This window comes from Sorex araneus, chromosome 2, assembly GCF_027595985.1.
Source record: "Sorex araneus isolate mSorAra2 chromosome 2, mSorAra2.pri, whole genome shotgun sequence".
Lineage (NCBI taxonomy): Eukaryota > Metazoa > Chordata > Mammalia > Eulipotyphla > Soricidae > Sorex > Sorex araneus.
This window is the reverse complement of record NC_073303.1, coordinates 229020657-229047444: the sequence shown is the minus strand read 5'-3', so window position 1 is coordinate 229047444 and position 26788 is coordinate 229020657. Positions and strand designations below refer to the sequence as shown.

Sequence of the window (26788 nt, the reverse complement as noted above, 5' to 3'; positions counted from 1 at the left end):
TCCCATGGACTTCAATTTATTAATGCCATCTTATCTCACAATCAAAATGAATTTTAGCACAATTTATGTCTATGTGATCAGATACCAATACTCTAATAAGTAGATTCCTTCCCCTAGAGAATCTGAAGATGATAATCATTGTGACAAAGATAGTCAGGTCAGGGGGTGGGTTAGTGAGGTCTGTAAGTGGAACTAGGGCGTGGAGAGGATAAAATTTGTAACTGACAGGCTTTAATGCAGTCCCTTTTCATTTATCTCTACAGGATTTTTCGTTTGGGGGTTATACCTCAGGGGTTACTCCTGGCAGTACTGGGGGAAACCAGAGGCAGTATTGGATGCTGGAGATTGAACCCTGGTCAGCAGCGTGCAAAACAAGCACCCTACCTGCTGTACTATTGCTCCAGCTCCAACTTCTACAGGTTCTTATCTTTCAAACCAAAAACAAAATAAATTTCTGAAAAGGCCAGGCTGTAAACCAGTAGTAAAGCACTTGCCTTGAATTTGTGAAGCCCTGTGTTCAATCTCCAGCACCAAAGAACAAAACCAAAAAACCAATGTTATTGGAAACATATATCCTTGGGAGAAAAATGTATCTAGCCTGTTTTCCCATTCCAGAGGGCTAAGGACCCAAATATTCTTAAATACAAACATGCATTCAAATGATTTACATTTTCATAACATTTAATATAAACTATATACAGTAACTTTTTAATTATATCTTACATAAGATAGCCACTACGGATATGTTCAGAGATCAGAAACAACTTGGATGGCTAAGTAGATGGCCCAGTCCTATGGGCTAATTTCTCAGAGATTTACAAGTCAGAGTTAATTTGTGGAAGGGGGTTCCAATCACCCAACTATGTGAGAAATAAGGGTAATATGTAGTCCATTAGAAAGAGATGGACATTGATTCAACATCCAAAGGTACAGTTCCCAACTACCACCTTCATGGATTTCTCCTCCAATTTTCCAAGTCTTGTAACAAAAACGTCTCTGTAGAATCATCTTTTTCATGCCAGAATAAGACACCCAAGCTTTTAGACACTATTGGTCCCCTTCCCCAAGATCTGACTTTATGTTTGACTAAAGTGTTCAGTAGCTCAGAAGAAACACATGGTCTGCGCTGTTGACTAGTCAAAGGGCCAGAAACACTTGCTTAAAGAATGGGGCATCAATTTCCTTCAAAGCCAAATGGTTCCCCCAAACAAACTATCAGCTGACAGAAGTGGATTCTGGCTTTCCATTTGTAGTGACAACTCCACTTTTAGGCAATGGCACAGAGCCTTCCTCAGAACTCCGAGATCTACAGCCGTCTCCAGTCATGTGCACCGGGTCCTGGTAAAAGAAACAGAAACTATGGTTACAAAGTCGTTGTTTGTGGTCTAATGCAGGAATCTGACTTATCAATGCCCACTCACAGTAACAATAAGACAGCAGAAACAAATCAACTCTGGCTAGCTGATGTGCTTAAAAAAATTTAATTTGGTTCCTTTAGCCAGAAGTTATTCGTGAGGTTTTCCAATAGAAGAAGGAATGGGTTGTATCTTCCAAATGAAACAGCCATTCTTGGTGAGCTTCCAGAACAGCCAACAGATCACAGGAAGACAGTTCTTTGGGCCCTTGTTTGAAATCAGCAGCTAGAGTGTAACTACTGATCTTCAGTCAGGGCCACTGACAACCTCCCCAGCCAACCTCATAAAAAAAGGATAAAAATCTTCATTACTTGTCTTTATTCTACTATGAAACAATTCCAGGGCTGAGCTATGCCTTTTTTTTTTTTTTTAAAAGGAAAGCTTGACAGCAGGTAGGGCAGTTTGCCTTGCACCTGGCCAACCCAGGTTCGATTCCCAGCATCCCATCTGGTACCCTGAGCACTGCCAGGAGTAATTCCTGAGTGCATGAGCCAGGAGTAACCCCTGAGCATAGCTGGGTGTGACGCCAAAATGAAAATAAACAAATAAATAAATAAATAAAGGGGAAAGCTTTAGCTATATCTCTTGTCTTAGAAATTCCTAGTTAAATAAACTTATGGGGTTTTTTTTTTGGTTTTTTTTTTTTGCTTTTTGGATCACACCCGGTGATGCTCAGGGTTCAGGGGTTACTCATGGTTTTACACTCAGGAATTATTCCTGGTGTTGCTTGGGGACCATATGAGATGCTGGGGATCGAAACTGGGTTAGTTGCCTGCAAGGTAAACACCTGACACACTGTGCTATCGCTCCAGCCCCTGTATTCTGTTTTCTGACACACAGATGTTTCTGTTAAAGGAACTATCTGAGAATTAAGGCAATGGTGTGAAGAAAGAAATTTCTTAGAAGTACCTTCCTTATAGTCACTGAGCCAAAGCCTTCTGGGACACCTTTAGTCTATTTGTGATGATACCCTAACTCCCTGGGAGTATATGCTAGGCAGTGGGGAACCCTCTGCCCGGCTGGTCATTATATGAGGGAAGCCCAGCTAGGATTATTTCTTCACTTGCCAAAATATCCATTGGGGCTTCAGCAATTTCTTTGACTGAATGATCATCAAGGTTTAGTGAAGGATCAAACAACAAGGGTGAAGGAGGACACTGCATGCCATCACCTACAACATCCAAGTCCTGGAAAAAGAAAAAAGAAATCTATCAGAAACAGGAAGCTGAAGTTTCAGGAAACTTCAAAGTATGACTCCTTTTCTTTACCTTGTCTACCTTTAATAATTAAAAGAAAGAGGATGTTCCATTCTGACAGAAGGGATTTTTTTTTCTTGCTATCAAGCAGAAAGCAGAGTACTAGAATGGCTTTTAAAAGCATATTCATTAAAAAAAAAAAAACCACTCAATCACCATGGGAATACAAAATTACAAAGCTGTTCATGATTGAGTTTGAGATGTACAATGTTTGAGCACCCACCCCTTCACCACTTCTACTTCTCTCTACTAATGTCTCTAGTTTCCATCCCTTTATGGAACGCTTTTTCCCTTTTGGTACTGTGGTCTGCAATACTGTTACTGAAAGGATATCATGCATATCACCATATCTCTTCAGTACTCAGTACTCTTGTCCAGAGTGATCACTTCCCACAGTCATTGTCACAGTGGTCTCTTCTCGGATTTAACCACGCTCCCTGTATTGTGGCAAGCTTTCTAATAAGGACTAGTTCTCCTGGTCTTCGTTTCCATTGTCTTTGGGTATTGAGAGTCTCCTATGTTTCTACTAAAAAGCATACTTTTAAGTAGAAAAATATAGAGGCAAAAGTACAATAGTGATTACCAGAGGCATGAACAGAGGGAGAAATCAAGTCATAGTTTCTGTTTGGGTTTTTGGGTCATACCTGGCAGTACTCAGTATTCATATGTGCCAGGAACTGAATCATGATTGGCAACATGCAAAGCAAGCATCTTAACCCCACACTATCTCTGTGTCTCTGGCTAAGAGGAAAGTTCTGGATATAAGCAGTGGTGATCACTGCAGTTTAAAAAAAATACTATTTAGGAGCCCAAAATGTAACTCAATGATAGAAGAAACATTTGCCTGATTTCGACCCCTGACATCAAAATAAAGGAAACAAAAACAAAACCTGTGGGTGGTTTGTTTTGGGGGAATATGCGTGGAAATGCTCAGGGATTACTCCTGGTTTTACACTCAGGATTTACTCCTGGCAGTGCTCAGGAAGTGGGGATTGAACTGGGGTTGACAGAATGCAAAGCAAATGCCCTACACACTGTCACCTGGCCCACAAACCTGTTTTAAGTCCCTATCACAAATGAGTTAATTTTGATTCCTAACCTAACACAATTCAACTGCTCTTTTTAAAAATAGAACATTAGGGGCTGGAGCGATAGCACAGCGGGTAGGGCGTTTGCCTTGCACGCGGCCGACCCGGGTTCGAATCCCAGCATCCCATATGGTCCCCTGAGCACAGCCAGGGGTGATTCCTGAGTGCAGAGCCAGGAGTAACCCCTGTGCATCGCCAGGTGTGACCCAAAAAGCAAAAAAAAAAAAAAATTAAAAACAGAACATTAGCTGGGGCTGGAGCGATAGCACAGCGGGTAGGGCGTTTGCCTTGCACGCGGCCGACCCGGGTTCTAATCCCAGCATCCCATATGGTCCCCTGAGCACCGCCAGGGGTAATTCCTGAGTGAAGAGCCAGGAGTAACTCCTGTGCATCGCCGGGTGTGACCCAAAAACCAAAAACCAAAAAAAAAAAAAAAAAAAAGCTGATTTTAACCCATATTAATACCAAGCTATTCCATAGGTAAACTACCAAAAGCAACTGCTAATAACAAAACATGAAAGATTATACATAAACAAAATTTTAAAAATATGAAAAGCTGATTAGTTTTATATCCCTAATAACAAAAAAATTGTGAAAACCCACTAGACTGAAATACAAGATTTCTTTTCATACATTCTTTAAAAAAAAATTCACACCACATATGAGGGTAATGAATTAATTTTGGGGGGGGGGAGATATGTGGGGTGGGCTACAGGGGAAATACCTAGGCCACATCCATCAGTGCTCATGGCTTATTCCTGGCTCTGTGCTCAGGAGACGATATGGGGTGCTGGAGGATGGAACCCAGATTGATTGTGTGTAAGACAAAGAGTAATTCCTGAGTACCCCCGGGAGTAATTCCTGAGTACAGAGCCCAGAGTAAGCCCTCAGCACTCCTGGGTGTGACCCATAAGGAAAAGCAACAAAAACTGAAACAGGAACAGTAACAAAAAAGACATCATATAAAATAAGGATAAATAAGAGAAAGCAAAACTGTCAAAGCAGAAATTGGGCTTTAACAATTAACAATCAAATGTTAATAAAGAAACCCCCATCTTAAGTACATTATTATGTAATAAATTTGATCAAGTGTTTTATAGTTCCTTACTAGGTACTACACAGTTGCTCATATTAATAGATTTAAAACAAATCTAAGATTAAATTTAAAACAAAGTAAGTTAGGGGCTGGAGCGATAGCACAACAGGTAGGGCGTTTGCCTTGAACGCAGGCGATCCGGGTTCGATTCCCAGCATTCCATATGGTTCCCTGAGCACCGTGAGGAGTAGTTCCTGAGCGCATGAGCCAGGCATAACCCCTGTGCATCGCCAAGTGTGACCCAAAAAGCAAAGCAAAAAAAACAAAAACAAAGTAAGTCAGCATCTACTCTGGCTTTTTTTTTTTTTTTAAAGATATAAAGTGAAGGAATCTGGATACAATTCTGCCATAAAGAGAGTACTATCCATTAACATAGTTTCATACTACACTATGATTGAAAAGGTTTGGAAGCACATAATCACTAAGGTCCTTTTCTGGTTCTCAATGTAAGAATTTTTGTGAAAGAAACTAAAAAGCAATTATAGGGGCCAGAGTGTTAGTACCATCAGTAGGATGCTTGCCAGCTGTGGTTCAGAACCAAAACAAAGCAATTATAGTCTGGAATATGATTCAAGTGACAGGGCATGTAATTCACAGGCAGTCAGTTCAATTCCTGGCACTCTACGCTACCCTTCACCTGCCACCAACTTCAGGAGTACTGCCCGATAGCCCCTAAGCACTGCAGAGTTCAGGTCCCAGGTTCTCAGCACTACTACAGAGTCCATCACCCCTAGAAAGCAGGATAACAGAAATATCTAGGCCAGCTCATAATGCTTCTTCAGGACCTCCAGGGATGTATCCAAAGATGTTTGAGGGGTCATGTGGTGTCAGGGATATGAACCTGGGCCAGCAGTATGCAAGGCAAGTGCTTAACCTGTGTACTAAATGCCTGGCCTTCCCTGGCCCTATTAACATTATTTTTTATCAATTTATTTCCTATTTGAATCTGTGAGTCAAAAAAATGTTATGGTTGAAGGGTCGGAGAAACAATATGGAGGTTAAGGCACTTGCCTGGAATGCAGTCAATCTTGTTAAATCTCTCGGCATCATCTATGGCCTCCCGAGCACTGACCTAGGAGCAGCTGGAGCACTGTTGGGTGTGGCCCCACCCTCCCTCAAAAGAAGGTAATACTGAGGGTCCAGAAGCTAGCATGTGGGTCAGAGACACATACTCTTCATGTATTAACCCTGCTTCAATCCCTACCACTGCATGGCCTGCATTGCTGGGTATAACTTTAGAAGGTTCCAGTATCAGTAAATGTGGCACTAAAGTCTTAGCAGTGCAGAGTGCAAGAGCACTACATGAGCGGGCTTAAGCAGTAGGCTAGATATCATTAGGAGCAAAGGCCCCAATCCCACAAAAGTGGCATGACTAGACCAGTGAGGTGGTTCAATTATGAGTTTGTGCCTTCTATGTGTGAGCCCTGAATCCAATTCCTGGCACTGCAAACAAAAATAGTACAGCTACATTCTTGTTAACTTTATCATCAAATTAAAAAAATCTATTTTCAGAATAAGGAAATGCCCGCACGGGAGAGGCCATGGTGTATTTATATCCCAAATACAGTAAAAGATATATACATACCTCTTGGAGAGCCCGGCAAGCTACCGAGAGTATCCTGCCCATACGGCAGAGCCTGGCAAGCTACCCATGGCATATTCGATACGCCAAAAATAGTAATGACAGGTCTTATTCTCTTGACCCTGAAAGAGCCTCCAATTGTTGGGAAAGACGAGTAAGGAAAGGCTGCTAAAATCTCAGGGATGAATGTAATAGAAATGTTACTGGTGCCTGCTCGAGTAAGTTAATGAGCAACGGGATGACATTGATACAGTGATACAGAATAAGGAAAATCTTCAGAAGGATCAAGATCAAGCAAAGTGCTAGGACAGAAAAAAAAATGTCAACTGATCCCTAAAGCCAATACAAGGGTAAGGCTGATTGTCCTGAGGGGATACTCCAGGTCTGCACTCAGGAATTACTCCTGGTGGTGGTTGGGGGAGCATCTGGGATTCTGGAGATCAAACTCAGGTCAGGGGCTTGCAAGGTCAGCTCCCTAACTGCTGTACTATTGCTCCAGCCGACAGAGCTAAGATACAAATAAATCCATAACTATGGGCAGGGATGAATAAAAAAACAAGCTAAAAATTGCCAGGTAGCATACAAGGCATATAATACTTTGTCAATTAATTCTTGAGGGACACATTAACCTGTGTGTTTGTATAGAAACATCAAAAACAAAACACTTGACTATAGAGCCAAAACACAAGTTTTACACTGTCAATCCCCTTAAGATTCCCTCAAAAACAAACAAAAACAAAAAACCTCACAACAAAACCAAACAAAGGAAAACCACAATTTCTCTGTTGGGGTAGGGGGCCGGAGTACAGAGGTTAAAGTGCTTGCCTTGCATCCTGCAACTCCCATTCAAATCTCTGGTACACATACATGCTGAACACTCAGGACACTCCTGAGCAGAGTTAGGAATAGCCCCAAACCACTGCCAGGTGTGCTCCAAATAAAACTTCTGGGGAGATAGTACAGGAGTTAAGGTGCTGCATCATGTGGCCAACCTTGGTTCAATTCCAAGCACTACATACATTTCCCAAATCAGTGCTGAGCAGAGTCAGGAACAGCCTCTCAACACTGTCAGGTATGGCCCCAAACCCACCCCACCCGCGGGAACAGAAGGATGGACACACACAGATACACACATGAAAACTTATACTGACCCTAAATGAACATGTCAATACATAAATACAATCATGCACACTTATTTATAATATCAAAAGTATTATTAACCCGCAGAGCCACAAAAAGACCAACCTATTCTCACCATTACCACATAAGGCCTTGCCACAGCAGAGCTTCTCTAACTTACATCACTGAACTCCAGAGGTAAGCTCTCAGTGGGCTGAAGCTCAGCAGCACTCAAGTACAGATCCATGGGGCCGGCATCCAGATCGTCTGGCACAGACAGTACCTGCTCGGGCTTATACATCTGAGGAGGCAACTGGAAATGCAGTGGACAGCAAGGATCCTCAGAAAGGCTTACAGGAACTGGTTTGTTGCAGGGTACTTCTTCAGATCCCTGGCAGCATTTGAAGAGAACCTGATTTGTATCCTGACAAATATCTGTAGAAAAATGGTTAAGGGAAATCAAGTATCTATAAAAGGTACAACATAGAACAGCTGTCTGCCATATACAACTCAAGTTCTGGACTCAAGAAGTGGCTACAATTGATAGGAAACTAAATGTAGGTATCAATTCTCAAGTTATTCCTAAAAATAAGATGCTACTTACTAGCATAACTCTAGTGCTACCAGTAATTTAAAACCAGTTCCCAACCTCTTCATAATTCTAGTCATTTATATTAGAAGATACCCATCTTGTTGAGAGTCTCTTGCCCGCATGCCTGGCTGTCTTCCCCGGGGCCCCTTGGAGGGGATGGGCTCCAGCTTCCCTCTCCACCCCGAGCAGAGCTCCCGGTGGCTGAATACCACCGGAACCTAGCTACAGCCATGCTCGAGGCCTCTCTCCACACGTTCGGACGGGCCTCACACATGAAGGTACCGGCAGAGGAACCCAGGTGTGTGTAATCCCATCAACGGCCAACATCCAGAGACTTAAAAGCAAGCTCCCAGAAGCGCATGGCTGCTTTGTGGCAGCGCGATATCTTGTAGCCTACTTCTCCCTCTGGGAGAAACTGGTAAGCTTCTGAGAGTTTCCTGCCCACATGGGACAGCCTTGCAAGCTTCCCATGGTGTATTTATATGCTAAATCCGGTAACAAGCTGGATCCCATTCCCCTGACCCTGAAAGAGCCTCCACTGTGACATCATTGGGAGGGCTGAGTCAGAGAGACTTCTAAGATCTCAGGGAAAGGACGAATGGAGAGGTTACTGAGCCCGCTCGAGAAATCAATGATTAACGGGATTTCGTGATTGTGACCCATCTTGTTCTCCTTACGAGGGTCATGCACAAAACATTACAAACATGCTAAGCAAACAAGCAAACTGCAATGAAAAAAATCCTAGGAATTGACACCTATTCTTAGGAAACATGTCATGACAAGAATGCTTATGGAGAGGCATTTCCAATTCCTTCCAAAGTCAGTTATTTCTGCTCTGCTAAGCAGGCAAAAAGCTTACAAAAACCTGTGGAATTTTGTGAGGTGGTGCAGGAGTACTGTCATGGTTTCAAAGAGAAAGACAGAGAGGACAGATGAAGAGTACTTCCTCAAGGAAAGAAAGTACTCAAAGAGGGCTAGAGAAACTTTTAACAACTTCTGTTAAGGACAGAAGCAGAAAAGCGCATTTAATTTGGAACAGGCAAAGAACTCTACCATAAAATAAACCAAATTACTCACTGTTAGATTAAAAAAATAAATAGCAAAAATCCAATTTAAATGATTGTGTAAAATACAATTAAGTGTTATTTCTTGAAATTATAACTACATGGTTATTTTCCTGATGGGAATAGATCTATATTTCAAATTTGAACTTATTTTTAAGCCAGAAAGCCCACTTTCCTATAAATTAAATCCAGAAACAAAAAATCATGAGTAAATTTTTTTTGCTTTTTGGGTCACACCTGGCGATGCTCAGGGGTTACTCCTGGCTCTGCACTCAGAAATTACTCCTGGCGGTGCTGAGGGGACCATATGGGATACTGGGAACTGAACTCGGGTAGGCCACATGCAAGGCAAACATCCTAATCCGTTTTACTATCACTCCGGTCCCAATTATAAGCTTTAATCTCAACATTTTAAGTTCTTAAAGCTAAAAAACTTAACGTAAAGGCTGGGGTGATAGCTTAAAGGACCAGAGACCACGCCTGCCTCCAGCATGTGCTTTAGAATCCCAGGTTCCTCTTGGGCCATGTGCTGCCTTCCAAGCACCAGGGAGATTCAAAACACAAAACACAAAAAGCTAATTAACATACAATGTGATTTCTTAACCCAAACCAAACTTCTTTGAATAAAGACAGTTTTTCTATCCTTTCTTAGAAACTGCTGCACTCTACAGCAGGATTTCACAATCCTGGCTTTATTAACAGCAGCACCGTCTGTGCATTGAGATGTTTAGCAGCACTCCTGGTCTCTATCCACTAGATGTCAGTAAGCGACTGTCTTCCACAATGCCCCAGCTTCGGGCTGAAACTGTGAAGGAGCAATAGTTCAAATCAAAGAACTATTTATCAAATAAAAACAAATGGCCAAATAAACATAAAGAAAACAGATATGCCAGACTTGATCCCTGGCACTGCATGGTCTCCTGAGCACCACAGAAATGACCCCAAAGTTGGGTGTGGCTCCAAAACAAAGGCAATTAATTTATTAAATGGCTTTTTAACAACTTTTTCAAGTCATCCACAAATCTGTTATTTAACATAATATCCTGGAGTGAGGTGAGGAGGAATGTATCCCTACTCCATTACCTTCCACCCCCTTTCCTTTCAGATGGGGGCAACAGAAAACAGAAGGGGAACAGTTGATCTACAACTAAAGCCTGGGTCCTTCACTTTCAATGCAGTGCTGTCTCCATTAGACCAGAGTAAAGAGCTAACAGGTCACCAATGACAGCTTTCTCTGGGATAAGGACTTAAGGAAGGGTAAGTGACTTTGGCAACTATGGAGGGAAACAGAAAAGAGCATTAAGGAAAAAAAATTTTTTTCTAATATACTTCAACTTTGCTTTTAAAATGTATTAATACTCTTGGGGGCTGGAGTGATAGCACAGTGGGTACGGCGTTTATCTTGCATGCGGCCGACCCGGGTTCGATTCCCAGCATCCCATATGGTCCCCTGAGCACCGCCAGGAGTAGTTCCTGAGTGCAGAGCCAGGAGTGACCCCTGTGCATCGCCAGGTGTGACCCAAAAAGAAAAAAAAATTAATACTCTAGTAAGTTTTTTGTGATATCACGGTCACAATATCCCGTTAATCACCGATTTCTCAAGTGGGCTCAGTAACATCTCATTTCGTTCTTTCACTGAGATCTTAGAAGTCTATCTCAACTCGGCCCTCCCAACAATGTTGCACTGGGGGCTCTGCACTGGGGGCTCTTCAGGGTCAGGAGAATGAGATCCAGCTTGTTACTGGATTTTGCATATGAATACACCATGGGAAGCTTGCAAGGCTGTCCCATGTGGGCAGGAAACTCTCAGAGGATTCCCAGTTTCTCCCAGAGGGAGAAGTAGGCTACAAGATATCGCGCCGCCACAAAGCAGCCATGCGCTTCTGAGAGCTTGCTCTTAAGTCTGGATGTTGGCCGTTGATGGGATTACACACACCTGGGTTCCTCTGCCGGTACCATCATGCATGAGGCCTATCGGAACGTGTGGAGAGGGGCCTCCAGCATGGCTGCAGCTAGGTTCCGGTGGTCTTAGGCCACTGGGAGTTCTGCTTGGGGTGGGGAGAGAAGCTGGAGCCCATCCCCTCCGAGGAGCCCCGGGGAAGACAGCCAGGCGTGCGGGCAATATTTTGGGATATACTTAGTCTGAAATATTCCATAATATCTATATTGAGGTTTGCCTTATAAGTTCAAATATTTTATAGGAAAAATAAAAACCCAGAGGAAAAAGACATTCATACTCCCGACATCTAAAATCAGTCAGTCACATCTGTTACAATACCTCCCAGTATTCCATGAGTTCCATGTAATTTTATAAATTTTATTTTTTATTTTCCCATGTCATTTTGGAATTAAATTTGTTTTAATTTTTTAAAGTGTTTAATGTCTGCGTTCGCCGTTAAACATTATCTTGTTCTTATCTCTGATCTTTTGTTTGCTTATCTACACTTTGGAAAAGCCTGTTTCCACTTTACTTCTCTCTCCCTTCCCACGTTTTAATTAATTAATTAATTAATTAATTTTTGCTTTTTGGGTCATACCTGGCGATGCACAGGGTTACTCCTGGCTCTGCACTAAGGAATTACTCCTGGCGGTGCTCGGGGAACCATATGGGATGCTAGGAATCAAACCTGGGTTGGTCGCATGCAAGGCAAATGCCCTACCTGCTGTGCTATCACTCCAGCCCCCTTCCCATGTTTTTTTTTTTTTTTGGGTCACACTCAGCGATGCACAGGGGTTACTCCTGGCTCTTCACTCAGGAATTACTACTGGTGGTGCTCAGGGGACCATATGGGATGCTGGGGTTTGAACCCGGGTTGGCCACGTGCAAGGCAAACGCCCTACCCGCTGTGCTATTCTTAATCATTTAATATCACATTGAAGTATCAATTTATACATTTTATTCCTATTATTTTTTCCTTTTTGGTCACACCCGGCGATGCTAATGGGTTATTCCCGGCTCTGCACTCAGGAATGACTCCTGGCGGTTCTTGGGGGACCATATGAGAAGCTGGAAATTGACCCCAGGTCAGCCACATACAAGGTAGGGTGTTTGACCCTACCCGCTATGCTATTACTCCTGACCCTCAATTTATAAATTTTAAAAGATCGTATTTCAGGGTCAGAGCAACAGTATAACTGGGTAGAGTGCTTGTTTTGCATGTAGTCAACCCAGGTTTGTTCCCTTCCAGGAGTGATCCTTAAATGCAGAGTCAGCTCTGAGAACCATCCAGAGTGGCCAACCCTCTCCACCTCCAAAAATTATCCAAAAGAAAAGAAAAGGTCTTATTTGTATTCATTTAAGCATAATGAAGACACTTTCAACTACTCTGTACTTTTTAAAATAACAGGTAACCTTTGCCGATTAGGGTTTAGGCAGCTTTTAATTACTCTGTATAAGCATTTTACAATGTATTACTAATAATGCCTTATTAGATGTTTACTTTAAGCAAAACATCTTGGGTGGGTTTTAAGCCACACCCCCAACAGTACTTAGAGGTTCTCCTGGCAGTGGCTGGGGAGACTGGGAATCAAATCCGGGCCTCCCACTTTCAAAAAAGCACTCAACCTGCTATATTCTATGACCAAATTAAATTAAAAAGTCATCTTTCCCTTCAAAATACTAATAAATGGTTCTCCTCTATTAAATGAACTGACTTTAGCCAGGGAGAGCTAGAGCACCTGCTTTAAATGGGGGAGACCCAAATTCAATCCCTAGCACCTCATGATCCCCACCAGCAGTTCCTGGAGCAACTTGCAAGCGCTGAGGCCAAGGGCAGTCCCAGAGAAACACTGGATGTGTGGCTAAAAATAAATAACTCAAAACACTTAAAAAATAAAAATAAAGAAGCATTTCACTTTCATTAGTTGTATCTCAGGCAAAGACAGGTAGTACAGCAGATAGGGCATTTTACCTTGCACGTAGCCAACTGAGTTCAACCCCTGGCAACCCAGATGGTCCCCCAAACTCCACCAGGAGTGATCCCAAGTGCAAAGCCAGGAATAAGCCGTGAGCAATATCAAGTGTCGCCCAAACAAAGAAGTAGCTGTACCTCTTGAAAGGCCAATAAAATTTAGCCTTTTATATAATAAAGATATCATATTTAAGTACTTTTGCTATGCAAGTAACTACCAATGAACTCTCATGATCCAGTAAACAAGTTTTATAGCCTAATTAATAAATGTAATCCCAGTCAAAAGATGCTATAATCCAAAAGTCAATTCATTGAAGGTGTGGGGAATCATGCCATAGTTACCAATTTGAGTGAAGTTTAAAATATGCAACTAAATTAGTATTTTGATTACATTAAAAAGGACAATACATAGGGGCTGGAGCGATAGCACAGCAGGTAGGGCGTTTGCCTTGCTCGTGGCCAACCCGGGTTCGATTCCCAGCATACCATATGGTCCCCTGAGCACTGTCAGGAGTTAATTCCTGAGTGCACGAGCCAGGAGTAAACCCTGTGCATCGCTGGGTGTCACCCCAAAAAGAAAAAAAAAAAGGGATAATATACAAAGAAAATCCATAATTCAGAATCATCCTATTCTTTTGGGATGGAAACCCCCCAGAATAATTTTTGTAATGAAGATATTTAGCAGCATTATAATTCTAATGAACAAGATAAATCATGGTTTCTGTTTTGAAATTTCACTACTGACTACAAATTTTAAACTCACACCTATCTCTAATCAGACTTTTTTTTTTTTTTCCTTTTTTTCCTTTTTGGGTCACACCCAGCAATGCACAGGGGTTACTCCTGGCTCTGCACTCAGGAATTACTCCTGGCGGTGCTTAGGGGACCATATGGGATGCTAGGAATCAAACCTGGGTTGGCTGCGTGCAAGGCAAACTCTCTACCGGCTGTGCTATCATATCGCTTTAGCCCCCAGACATTTTAACAAACTGACCACTGTATTTCCAAAATTCTGAAACAGGCAATAAGATATTTCTTTTTCCTTGGGGGGGGGGGAAAGAAGGCACACCCAGCAATGCTTAGGGTTTACTCCTGACAGGCTGGGGGACCATATGGGGTGTGGGGATTGAACTCAGGTTGCCTATGTGCAAGACAAGTGCCTTACTCACTGTACTATCTCTCCTGCCCCAAGATAAATAATTCTTTAGGCTCCTGCTTGAAACCAACAGCTTTAGCAAACTTGACTCAGGATCAAAGAAGAACAAAGACCTTTAATTAGCAAACTACCAGGCTCCTTATAGCTGTTACTTTAAGATCAAATTAAGCAAAGTAAAAAGATACGGGTAAGGCAGTGTCTGGTCATTGGAAGAGACTGATTGGAACAACGAACATCATCCACAAAGGCCAAGCACCTCTGACTGGAACGAGTGGTATGGGCCTGAAAGGGAAAAATTATGTAAGTCAAAGCAAATCAACAAAAGAATGGAACAAGAGGCAGTTATGAGAACACTCAGGTGTAACATTTAAGACTTTCTTAAGGCTACACAAAAGGAAAACAAATGTTCAAACAGAAAGTCAACAAACACCGAGTAATCAGTTTTACACTATTTTGACTTTGAGAATTATAACCATATATGTGAAGCCTCAACAAACAAAAGATAAAAACAGAATTTCTCTTATTGAATCAGGGATGAAGGACTTGAGAAACAGTGAAAATTATTTAACTGTTTCCTTTAAATACTACATCCTGACATTCATCGATCCCATAATCCTGTCAATCCCCCTACCTTCTAAAATATTTCTCTAAGCATCTAAGTCTTGAGACAAAGAATTTCTGAACTAAACCAATTAGAAATCAATAGCAAACTCTCCTTATTTTGCACATGAGAATAGAGGCACAGGGAAGTCATCAAAGAGGTTAAATGGTCTGTTATCAAAACTGTTAGAAGAGGGGCCAGAAGATTTTACCATGGAATAGGCTGCTTGCCTTGCGCACAGGTAATCGTGATTCTATCGCCAGAACCAACAGGAGTGATCCCTGAATGCAGAGCCAGAAGTAAGCCCTGAGCACAACAGGGCATGGCCCCAAAGCAAAACAAAACAAAACATAAACTCAGAAGGTAAAGATATCTAGAACTCATGTCTCCATATTTCCAGATAAACATTCTAATTTCTTTTTGGTTTTGTTTCTGGGCCATACCCAGCTTTGTGCTCAGGATCACTCAGGAGAACCATATACATATACCAGATCTGATAAGGGTCAGCTGCATTGAAGACAAGTACTTAATGCCAGTACCATCTATTTCTCTGACCCTAAAATAAAGTTATTTTCAATATATCCCATGACCAGTAAGTTAGATTCAAAACCAACAAAAGTTTTTAGAAGTTCACCTTAACTTTGTAAATTTAAAGCAAGCATATATAGCATATTTATATGTTTCAGGAGGAAATACAGAAATTACCTGCTGGGAAGCACCATCTGTGGCGAGCATTCTGCGTTCCTTCAGCTGCCTATGTAATAAAGCTTCTGCTCCATAGCGCTGACGATAACGTCGAAGACACTTGAGTCGCTTTAGGTTCTCCCGTTCTTTGGCCAAAAGTCCTTCTGGGCCAGTCAGGAGACTACTACCTAGAGAGTAGCAATAGTCAAGATGTTACTTCCTGGCACAAGGGAGATAACTGTAGACTCAAAACAAAAAAAATAAATAAAGGAAAGTTACTTCAAGGATGACTTTCCCCATTAACAAACAAATACTTAATATTTATCATGCCAAGAATTAACACAGAAATAAATCTAATTTCTTCCAAATCTACATACTGAATTCAAACCTTGTTGGTACTAGCATTAAACTTGCCTAGAGCTTCATGTTCTATTTTGCGGTTATGTAGGTAACGTCGTTTCTTCTCTTTGAGCAGATGCTGAAGTCGTTTAAACTGGTCAATGTATAAGGACTGCAAACGAATAAGCTTCTCCCGCATAATTAGGGCCACTTCTTCTGCTGTGTAGACACCTGCATGTCTAGAACACAATAAACAGCTCAGCAAAGCATAAACAAAGCACATTAGGAGTGAAAAATAGTACAGCAGGCATGTGCTTGCCTTGCATGCGACCAGTCCTGGTTGGATTCCTACTACTACATATGGTCCCTCATGTCCTACCAGGAGTTATCCGAGCACAGAGTCAGTCACCTGAACACAGGTGGGTGTGGCCCAAGACTAACCCAAAATCAAAAAAGCGCACATTAATAGACCCAAGCCTAAAGGAAAAAAGGATAGAAGTTAGACTTTTTCCCTATTTGAACACAGTCAGTACAAATACTACCAATTCATTAAACAATGTTTTCACAATTATAACCATTCAAGTCATGAAAAAACCAAAATGACAGGGTCAGAGATAGTCTTAAATGAAGTTAACCCAAGCTCAATTCCCAGCACTTTATATGGTCCTCTGAGCACTGTAGGATATGGCCTAAATACTGAAGAAGAAAATCTTTAAAATGGACACTAATGTATAAATCACATGATATGAAGGGGAGAAATTTTTATTATTTCCCCCAGTTTTTGGTACTGCTTAAAGAGTTACATGAAATTTTTTACTGAGTTATATTCTCAATCCATTTAATGCACCCCCCCACACCCCAATCACCTGTCAGGGCAGTTCAAACACCAGGATAATAAAGCAGAAGTATCTTAATGTTTTAATTAAGACAATGATCAGAAAGCTTTTTTTTTAGCCTTTGGGCCATACTGGTGGTGCCAAGGATTAAACCTGGTCAACCACATTGCAAGGCTAATCCAGGGTCAGGGAGATAGCACAAAAGGCAAGAATTGCAAGTTGTAGGGGCTGGAGAGATAGCACAGTGGGTATGGCGTTTGCCTTGCACACGGCCGACCCGGGTTCAAATCCCAGCATCCCATATGGTTCCCTGAGCACGGCCAGGGGTAATTCCTGAGTGCAAAGCCAGGAGTAACCCCTGTGCATTGCTGGGTGTGACCCAAAAAGCAAAAAAAAAAAAAAAAAAAAAAGAATTGCAAGTTGTATATTGGACGCAAGACCTAGCAACTCATGTCTAGTTCCCACCAAACACCAGATGTGGTCCCCAAGAAAACATTATCCTCACTTGAGATATAATTGAGTAGCAGAACCTGTACCTAGTAAAATGGAACTCTGGATTCAACTGCCGCCCCAAAAATATTTTAATAAAAACAAATGCAATAGAAGTACACAGATAGTATAGCAGGTAGGGTCCTTGCCTTGAACTCGGCCAACATGAATTTGATCCCCAGCATTCCATATGGTCCCAAGCATGGCCAGGAGTAACCAACCAGAGCATTGCCAGGAGTGATTCCCCCCCAAAAAAGGGGGGGGGAACTTGCCTAGCATGCAGGAGATCTACAGTAAGCCTCCTGGCATCACACATGTTACCTGAGCATCCCTGAGAATACACCCACCAAAACTGAATACAACCAATATCTACCCTATATTGGAGATGATATGGGCACTCAAACTCTGGTCACAACATGTTAGTCACTGCCCACGACTCCTTTTCTTGACAATATTCTCAAAATATCAAGGCCCAGATTAAGTCTTAAACTGCCAAAGATATAGATTCATATTGGCTTTATTAAGACTTGTCACCAATTCTGTGGATCAGCGCGACAGTACAGCGGGTAGGGAATTTGCCTTGCACACTGGTGACCTGGGTTCAATCCCCGGAACCACACATGGTCCCCCAAGAACCACCAGGAGTAATTCCTGAGTGCAGAACCAGAAGTAACCCCTGAGCATCATTGGGTATGACTCCCCCCTCCGCCCCCCCAAAGAAAAAGAGAGAGCGAGCGAAAGAGAGTGGGAGAGGGAAAGGGGGACAGGGAGAGGGAAAGGGTGAGAGGGAGGGAGGGAGACAGGCAGACAGACGAACTTGTCCCAATTTTTATGGAAGGGTGTTTGGGTCACCCTTGTCCGTGCTCAGGGGACCATGTGGTGCCCAGGTACTGAACCCGGGTCAGCCACACACAAGGCAAGCACCTTCCTTCTGTACCATCTCTCCAGCCCCTAACTATTTCATTTAAAAGGCAACAACACACAAACTACCTACTCAAATGCATTTTATTTTAATTGAATCACTATGAGATGGATCATTATAAAGCTGTTCATAATGGATTTCAGTCATACAAGTATTCCAACACCCATCCCTCCACCAATGTACATTTCCCAGTACCAGTGTTCCCAAGTTCCCTCCCATCGCCTCCTGCCTCAATGGCAGGCACTTTCAAACACATTTTAATTTTGCATTTGCAATACTGAAGATTGAACCAAGGTCTCACACTTACAAAGTGCTCTACTAATTTTTGGCCCTCAAACTAATTTTATGGCCCTCAAACTAATTTTGTTATTTGTTTTCACCCTCCACCAATGTCCCTTTCTATCTACCATTGTCACACAGTTCTGCAGACCAGTTCTCAAAATTTTAAATCCAAAATTGTATTTAAAAAGTAGCCACTGAGCCAGAGATTACTTCAATGGGCTGAGCTTTCATGTGTGAGGTCCAGGTTTGATAACCATCATATATGGTCTCCCAAGCACTATAAGGAATGACCTGCAAAGCATAAAGCTGGGAGTAAACCTTCATACATACAGGTGTGGCAAGCAACCCCTTCTGCCCTGCCCTGCCCTGCCAGTCCCAACAAAAAGTAAATGAAACACACAATAATTTGCTTTAGGACTGAAACCAAGTAATGTATCAAAAAATGTTCTTCAGAGGCAGGGAGACCATAGTATAGGAGGTAAAGCACTTGCTTGTCAAGCAGCAGACACTGGAGTTTGACCATCATACACAGTCATATGAATATCACCAGGGATCACTGAGCATTACCAGGCTAAATATGTCCTTTGTACGCCACAGGCATGGATTTGATCCCTACAAGGAATCAGATTTCTTAAGCACTGCCATGTATGATCCAAAAAGAAGGTATAACTATATCTAGAAAATATACAGCTACAGGGGCTGGAGTGATAGCACAGCGGGTAGGGCGTTTGCCTTGCATGCAGTCGACCCGGGTTCGATTCCCAGAATCCCATATGGTCCCCTGAGCACTGCCAGGGGTAATTCCTGAGTACAGAGCCAGGAATAACCCCTGTGCATCGCCGGGTATGACTCAAAAAGAAAAGAAAAAAAAAAAGAGAGAGAGAAAGAAAATATACAGCTGCAAAGTTTCCTTAAGTAAAAATAAGAAATCAAGAACCCAAATATGAGGGCTGGAGCGATAGCACAGCGGGTAGGGCGTTTGCCTTGCATGCAGTCGACCCGGGTTCGATTCCCAGCATCCCAATGGTCCCCTGAGCACCGCCAGGAGTGATTCCTGAGTGCATGAGCCAGGAGTAACCCCTGTGCACTGCCAGGTGTGACCTAAAAAGCAAAAAAAAAAAAAAAAAAGAACCCAAATATGGACAAACCCTCTGCTCCTAAAGACTATGATCCAAGAGGTCTTTTAACCCATTTTGGCACCCAAAGTGGCTTCTTACAGAAATGCATCTAGATTGTGAACTGAGCTAAAATATCAGAAATCCAAAACCTAAGAGCTCATAGTCTTCAATCTCAGCAATGAAATTATTAAATGATGCCTTTTCATCAGGCCTGATTGTTGGGGGAAAATTCCAAACAATAATAGTGAATTCTCTATTGAAATATTGAATGTATTCAAAGTATAGAGAGAATAAAGTGAAAATCATTAGCTACTTAGGTGGGGGGTGGGTGGGAGGGGGTATATTGGGGTTCTTGGTGGTGGAACATGTGCACTCATGAAGATGGGGTTTAATCATTATATGACTGAGACTTAAACCTGAAAGCTTCGTATTTTTTTCACGGTGATTCAATAAGATAAAAAAAAAAAAAAAGAACCCAAATATGGTGTATATGCTGCCGGAGGCCATGTGCTACTTGTATGTACCCAGGTGGCCGAGCACATATGGTGCATGAGCACGTGTCACCTGCATCTCCCCTCTTTTGATGTGGACTTTCATGCTTTCCTGTCTAATGCTGGGATGTGTGTAGGGGATTTCAATTTATTCTGTCAGAGATACTTTGTTTCAATTTCTAGTTTGTTTGCTTTTTGGGCCACAGAGTAAGAAGTCCAGGTGTGACTTCACAAAAACAATCAAAAAGGACTCAAGAGGGGGGTGGAGCAATAGCACAGCAATAGCACAGCTGTAGGGCATTTGCCTTGCACGTGGCAGACCCAGATCGAGTCCCAGCATCCCATATGGTCCCCCAAGCACTGCCAGGAGTAATTCCTGAGATGCAGAGCCAGGAGTAGCCCCTGAGCATTGCCGGGTGTGACCCAAAAAAAAAAGGGACTCAAGAACTGAAATGAATTTTATCGAAAATGAGTTCCAGATATTTACAGAAGTCATATTTCAAAAACTTAGCTTTAAAAAGAAAAAGTAAATATTTAGATTGTGTGTGTGTGTGTGTGTAAGTAAAGGTGTTTGGGTTTGGGCCACATCTGGCAATGCTCAAGAATTACTCCTGATGGTGCTTGGGGACCATACTGGACACCAAGGATCAAGCCTGGGTCGGTCACATGCAAGGAAAGCACCCTTCCAGCTATACTATCTCTCTAGTCCCTTCCCAAATTTCTCTTTTTTTAAGATTTTACCTTATTTTATTTTTAAATTTTTGCTTTCTGGGTCGCACCCGGCAATACTCAGTGATTACTCCTGGAGGTGCTCGGGGGACCATGTAGGATGCTGGGAATTGATCCCCGGTTGGCCGAGTGCAAGGCAAACACCCTACCCGCTGTGTTATGGATCCAGCCCCTAACCCCCACAAATTTTTGTTTCTGAAGCTCAATGATGCTGAGATCCAATCAGAGCTAGGGCTCCTGCATGCAAAGCATACATTCCAGTCCTTTGAGCTATCTCCCCAACTCTTTAAATAAACTCTAACTAAAACTTCACAAATGTTAAATACTGCTGCAAGCAAGCTCTTAAACATTACTTTTTACAAAATAAATGGCTACTTTGAAGCAACTATATCAACAAAATAGGAAAATTTGGACAATTTTAATTCTTAGGATATAATCTCTAATGATATGAAGTCATACACAGCACAAAGAGCCCTTTCTAAAATAGAAATCATATATGCTAAGTCGTTAGATAATACAGTGGGTAGGACACGAGTCAACCCAGCTTCAATCTGCAGCATCCCATTTGGTCCCTCCCCAAGCACCACCAGGACTAATTCCTGAGTGCAGAGATAGGAGTAACCCCTGAGAATTGTCGAGTGTGACACCAAAACAAAAAACCTTGTACTATGGCTGGGAATGCTCAGGAGTTACTTCTGGCTCTGTGGGATCATTTCTAGCAAACTCAGGGGACCATCTGGGGTGCTGGGGATGGAACCTGGGTTGGCTGCATGCATGGTAAGTACCCAACTTGCTGTACTGTCACGCTGGTCCCTAGACCAAGATTATTAAGGAGAAGTTACTGTGTCACTTGTCATCCCCTTGTTCATCAATTGTACTCGAGTGGGTGCCAGTAACGTCTCCATTCGTCCCACTCCTGAGATTTTAGCAGCCTTTCCTTATTTGTCTTTCCTAACGCTGCCATATTGGAGGCTCTTTCAGGGCCAGGGGAATGAGATCCATTACTGTTACTGTTTTTGGCATATGGAATACACCACGGGTAGCTTGACAGGCTCTGCCACAGGAATTTCCTACACTTGGGAATTACACACACTGAGATGTAAGAGACCAGAAGGGTGCCATCAAAAAGAGACCCAAGGCTCTGGAGCAATAGCACAGCAGGTAGGGAGTTTGCCTTGCACTCGGCGAACCCGGGTTTGATTCCCAGCATCCCATATAATCCCCCAAGCACAGCCAGGAGTGATTCCTGAGTGCATGAGCCAGGAGAAAGCCCTGTGCATTGCTGGGTGTGACCCAAAAAGGGGAAAAAAAAAAAAAAGAGAGAGAGACCCAACTAGGAAAACTCCAAGCCACATTGTACTCAAAATAAAAAATTCCAAAGACAGAGACAGAATATTGAAAGCACTAAGATCAATAAAGAATTTACAAAGAAAATTCCATAAGATTCACAGTAGATCTATCAAATGAGACTTTGCAAGTCAGAAGGGAACAGAGGAATGTAGTATAAAAACTCAACAAAATGAACACATCACCAAGAATATAAGGAGAAATAGGTTAAAATATTCTACTCATGAAATGTAACCCTGTGAATTATGACCTTTTAGAACCCTCAATATCAAAGGAAATCAAGAAAAAGCTATTTTGAGAATTCAAGTCCGACAGTCAACACAAAACTTAGTACCTCTACATAAACTGTCTGAGAAGTGATAAAAAAAAAAAAATTCACTTTTTTTGGGGTAGTGGTGGTAGGGATCGGCAGGTGGGGGAAGCTACACCCAGCAATGCTCTGGGCTTACTCTTTCTTGGCTCTGCACTCAGGGAGCACTCCTGGCGGGCTTAGGTGACCATATGGGGTACAGGGGCTCGAACTCTTCTCAGCAAGTGCAAGGCAAGTGCCTGATCCACTGTACTATCTCTCTTGCCTCCCCACCACATCACCAAAACATAATTTAAATCCAAACCATGAGATAAAGAAACATGAGTCTGTGTGGTAGCAATGTTCTAGAACTCCAAGGTGATCAATCACAGGATAAGTGAAGAACAGAACCCTACTCAGTAAGATAAAATTAGGCCAATTACTCACTACTGGGTTTCTAATTTTTTCTCTTTCTTAGGCATGAAACCAAAGGAAATTATTGAATATGTTTTGATTTTTCTTTTATCTTTTTGGGTCACACCCAGCAATGCACAAGGGTTACTTCTGGCTTTGAACTCAGGAATTACTCCTGGCGGTGCTCGGGGAACCATATGGGATGCTGGGAATCGAACCCGGATTGGCCGTGTGCAAGGCAAACGCTCTACCCGCTGTACTATTGCTCTAGCACCCTTGATTTTTCTTTTAAACGTCCATAAAACATTAATTTTGCAAAACGTTTTACTTAAATACAATTATTGTTCCAGAATTAAATCCAAGAACATATTCATCCATTTTTTCTTCTCTATCCTAAGATTTCCCAAAGCCCTCCCAGCCCTATGTCCAGGAAGCTTCCTACTTTCTTCCCTGTACTTCATCATGTATAGAATGTCTAAGATTAATTTTTTTTTTTTTTTTTTTTTTTTTTTGCTTTTTGGGTCACACCTGGCGATGCACAGGGGTTACTCCTGGCTCTGCACTCAGGAATTACCCCTGGCTGTGCTCAGGGGACCATATGGGATGCTGGGATTTGAACCCGGGTCGGCCGCGTGCAAGGCAAACGCCCTACCCGCTGTGCTATCTCTCCAGCCCCTAAGATTAATTTCTTAAGCGAGGAGCTGCTGTAGGCCAAACCTGGTAGGCCCTATCTTCAGGGCCAAATTACTGGAGCTTAACAGGATGGGGCAGGCTGAGTCCCTGCCCTGTTGGAGGGTCTAGCGCTCTACCAGCCTATACCCACTTTAGCTGGCATTTAAATAGTTTAGCTCCAGACCCCAAGAACAGCTGTGCAGAACCAGGTAGGTCTGAAGCACTATGGTGCTGAATCTTCCTAGAGACAAGCTGCTGGAATGATATCTCAAAAGTTCATAGCGTGGACAGTCCAGCAGGAACACAGAAAATTAGATGGGATAGTTGTGTAGAAGACCAGTAAGCTCAATTTGTAAAAACAATAGTATGGAAGACAACTAACATTCAGAAAATCCTCAGACCATTGAGATATAAGCTGAAACAAGCAATATAAAGAAAATTATTTTGTGCCTGCTAATGGGGCAAGCTGGAGGGTAGGTATGTTGAAACACTGGTGGAGGGAAGGTCACATTGGTGGTGGGATTGGTGTTGGAATACTGAATAACTGAAAGGATGTGTTATGACAACTTTGTAAATCAGTGTTTAAATAACATTTCAAATGGGAAAAATAAAACAAACTGCAAAAAAATTTTCCCCCAACCCATAAAAAAACATCAAATCCTGCCTGGAAGCAAGGTGGTAATAAACCATGATGGCACTTTAATATATCAAAGACTGTCAGTACGATGGCTCAAAGGACTAGAATGCATGGTTTGCATGTAGGAGCCTCAAATCCAATGCCCTGTACTGCACTGTCTCCTGAGTGCTAGAGCACAGATCTCTACGATGTCCATGAGCATCACCGGTATGGCTAAATAAATAAAAAGCTTGTTATGGGTCACAGTGACTATGCTATTTTCAACACTTCTAGGTTAATAATTAGCAGTACGTAGCACTCTATTGCCACAGAATAATTACAAAAATACTTAAAAGTCTTATGTGCAGTTATAACTTACTTTAGGGGATCTTCTTGATCACTGTCTATGCTATCAGCTTCACTGTCAGGATCACCTCTCCATGTCTGATCCACAGTAATGGGCTCCTGGTCCCCATCACTCCAGCTATCTTCATCTGAGGCAAGGGAGAAAATGCCGGTAAGACTTTCCACCTGTCACCCCACCAACACTCAAAACTCAATTAACATGTCAGCCCAAACCTTAACATTTATATTAGAAAAATGTTAACACAGTTAAGATTACTCATGAATTATATCCTCAAAAGAAAAGCTACCTCAAAATAACTTCTTACCCTAACAATATAAATATAAAACAATTAAGGAATAAGCTCAATAGTTATATACTTTCAAAATGAACCTAGTAATCCTGGAGAGCTCACCAAACTGTCACAAAGTACTGTATTATCAAATGCATTCATCTTAAGGCATAATGTTTAAATAGTTTTTTTCTTTTAACTTTCTTTCTCTTTTTATCATTCTAAAGCAGAAGATTCTTACCCAAAATTCGGCTTGCTTCGCTACGACTACTTTCTGGAGTCTGAGACCCCAGCTCTGTCTTAGCATATGAACTCAGCTGGCACAAGAGTGTTTCACCCATGGGCCCTGGATTAGTTTTCTTCATCTGAGCATGAAGTGCCAAGGCATTCCTGCGAGCATGTTCAGCGCAGAAGGACACCCTATGGAGAAAAATGTTAACATCTTTTTTCAGACAGCTCTAAGAATTCAACAGTTTTAAGTTACTAATCTCTAGATCATTTAAAAGAAATTAAAATGAGCTGTGAAGAGTAGAACAGATAAGGCACTAGGACCCTAAGTCAATACCTGGCACCCAGTATAATCCTCTAAATCCCACCAGGAGTGATCCTTGAATGCAGAGCCAGAAGTAAGCCAAAAACAAACAAAAACAAAAAAAGACTTTTCATTTTACAAATAAGAAAGGCTACTGAGGCAGAGTAATTCAAGTGGCCCAAAATCAACTTAGTATTACTAAAAGGAGATGCAGGTGGCATACGCTGCATCCATCAAACTACTCCAATTTAAATGCTGACATCATCTCACAACAAATCAAAGCAATTCGCTTTCATTCCTCAAAACTGGTTCTAGAAAGCAACTACATTTAACTTTTGTTGTTAATACACTTTAGGCAATACGTGGAAAAAATAATTTTACGCAGAACTAGCCTTGCTGTTTTACATATAATAAAGCTTTGCCCCCAAATATACACACATATTATAATTCTGTATATTAAACAGGCTGCGGAATGGCAGAAAAATTAAGAACCCCAGACCACAGGTCTAAGCATGATTAGAATATTCTTTGAACAGATAAGTGTATCAGACCCAAAGAAATGAAAAAATGTGGCCCAAGACAAAACAGTATTCCAGTGTTCTTTTTTCAACTTTCCAAAGATATACCCAACCCCGCGCCCCCAGCCCCCTTTCACAGGATGCCAAGAGCCCAGCCAAGCCCATTCTCCCCCTCAGCGGCAACACCGGCTCGCATGTATGCACATATACACATATATACCCATCTTTCTTCTCGGGCTTTGGGGCTGCACTGGGACATCGTTTTCCATTCTTGGTCGATATGTAACTGCACTGCTTGAAGGGTGCATTCCTGTCTTCGAGGATGTGCTTAATGCAGAACTCCTGGCCCTCCAGACGCGGCTGCGAGCATGGGCGATGCGTAAACGAGCAGGACAGCGGCTCCTGGGGCCTGGGCACTGGGGTGACTCTCCCCCGGTTGGTCGGCAGGACGTGGATCCGGATCCTGTTCATACCAGAACCTACGGGGTCACACAGAGACGGCACAACTCCTTACCCTCCTCGGAAGAGCCTGCCTGGCGGTATCCGGGCGCCTCCAGGTCACGCCCGAGGCTCTCCCGTCCTCCCGCGGCGTCTGCCTCGGCCGCCCCGCCCCCGGCCCGCCACGTCCCGAGTGTCTCCCGGACTCGCACGGCCGCGGCATGGCGGGGGACGCCACGCCGCAGCCCGCCTCCCGGCACGCCGCCTTTGTCCCGGCCCGCCTCAGACCTCACAGCTGGGCCCCGCCAGTCCTCGGCGGCCCGTGCAAGCGCCATTTTGTCCTGAGTCTCCGAGTACCGGAAAATCTGCCACCTAGGAACATATTGGAGGAGAGCGACCCCGACGCCAATTGAGGCAGTGCAGCGGTTTCCAAAGGGGCAGGAAGGGCGAAGCAGCAGCCTAACTGCAAAGGCGAAGAGCGAGCGCCGCAGCCATCTTACCTCCGCCGCTGCGCCGCGTCGCTTGCCCTCTGGCTGCTTCCAACTCAACCCCGCAGC

General features: G+C 42.8%; 1 protein-coding gene and 1 non-coding gene across 3 annotated transcripts; both read right to left on the bottom strand.

Moving 5' to 3' along the window:
• On the bottom strand, window positions 1-26788 carry KANSL2 (KAT8 regulatory NSL complex subunit 2). 2 transcript variants are annotated; one of them, XM_055127885.1, is made up of 10 exons: window positions 26732-26788; window positions 26014-26272; window positions 24985-25163; window positions 24488-24602; window positions 15975-16142; window positions 15586-15748; window positions 14465-14561; window positions 7738-7991; window positions 2483-2602; window positions 1-1338 (listed from the first exon to the last, which is right to left on the bottom strand). In XM_055127885.1, exons 2-10 carry the CDS (start codon window positions 26262-26264, stop codon window positions 1216-1218), a joined length of 1470 nt encoding a protein of 489 aa, XP_054983860.1. In that variant the 5' UTR covers window positions 26265-26272; window positions 26732-26788; the 3' UTR covers window positions 1-1215. The 2 variants fall into 2 exon arrangements, with proteins under 2 accessions (XP_054983860.1, XP_004616764.1); XM_004616707.2 differs by lacking the exon at window positions 26732-26788 and adding an exon at window positions 26520-26725.
• On the bottom strand, window positions 1540-1675 carry LOC129403030 (small nucleolar RNA SNORA2/SNORA34 family). The gene has a single exon (XR_008629020.1). It is a non-coding gene; the product is annotated as a small nucleolar RNA SNORA2/SNORA34 family (small nucleolar RNA).

What these genes read in the sequence shown, in the direction of transcription:
- KANSL2 (XM_055127885.1), bottom strand. Translation starts at nt 26,264, where the DNA reads ATGAACAGGATCCGGATCCACGTCCTGCCGACCAACCGGGGGAGAGTC. An exon ending in GATCAAGAAGATCCCCTAAA is followed by an intron (nt 16,143 to 24,487) that starts GTAAGTTATAAC and finishes ATTGTGTTCTAG; the next exon opens with ACATGCAGGTGTCTACACAG. An exon ending in CAGATGGTGCTTCCCAGCAG is followed by an intron (nt 14,562 to 15,585) that starts GTAATTTCTGTA and finishes TTTCCCTTTCAG; the next exon opens with GCCCATACCACTCGTTCCAG.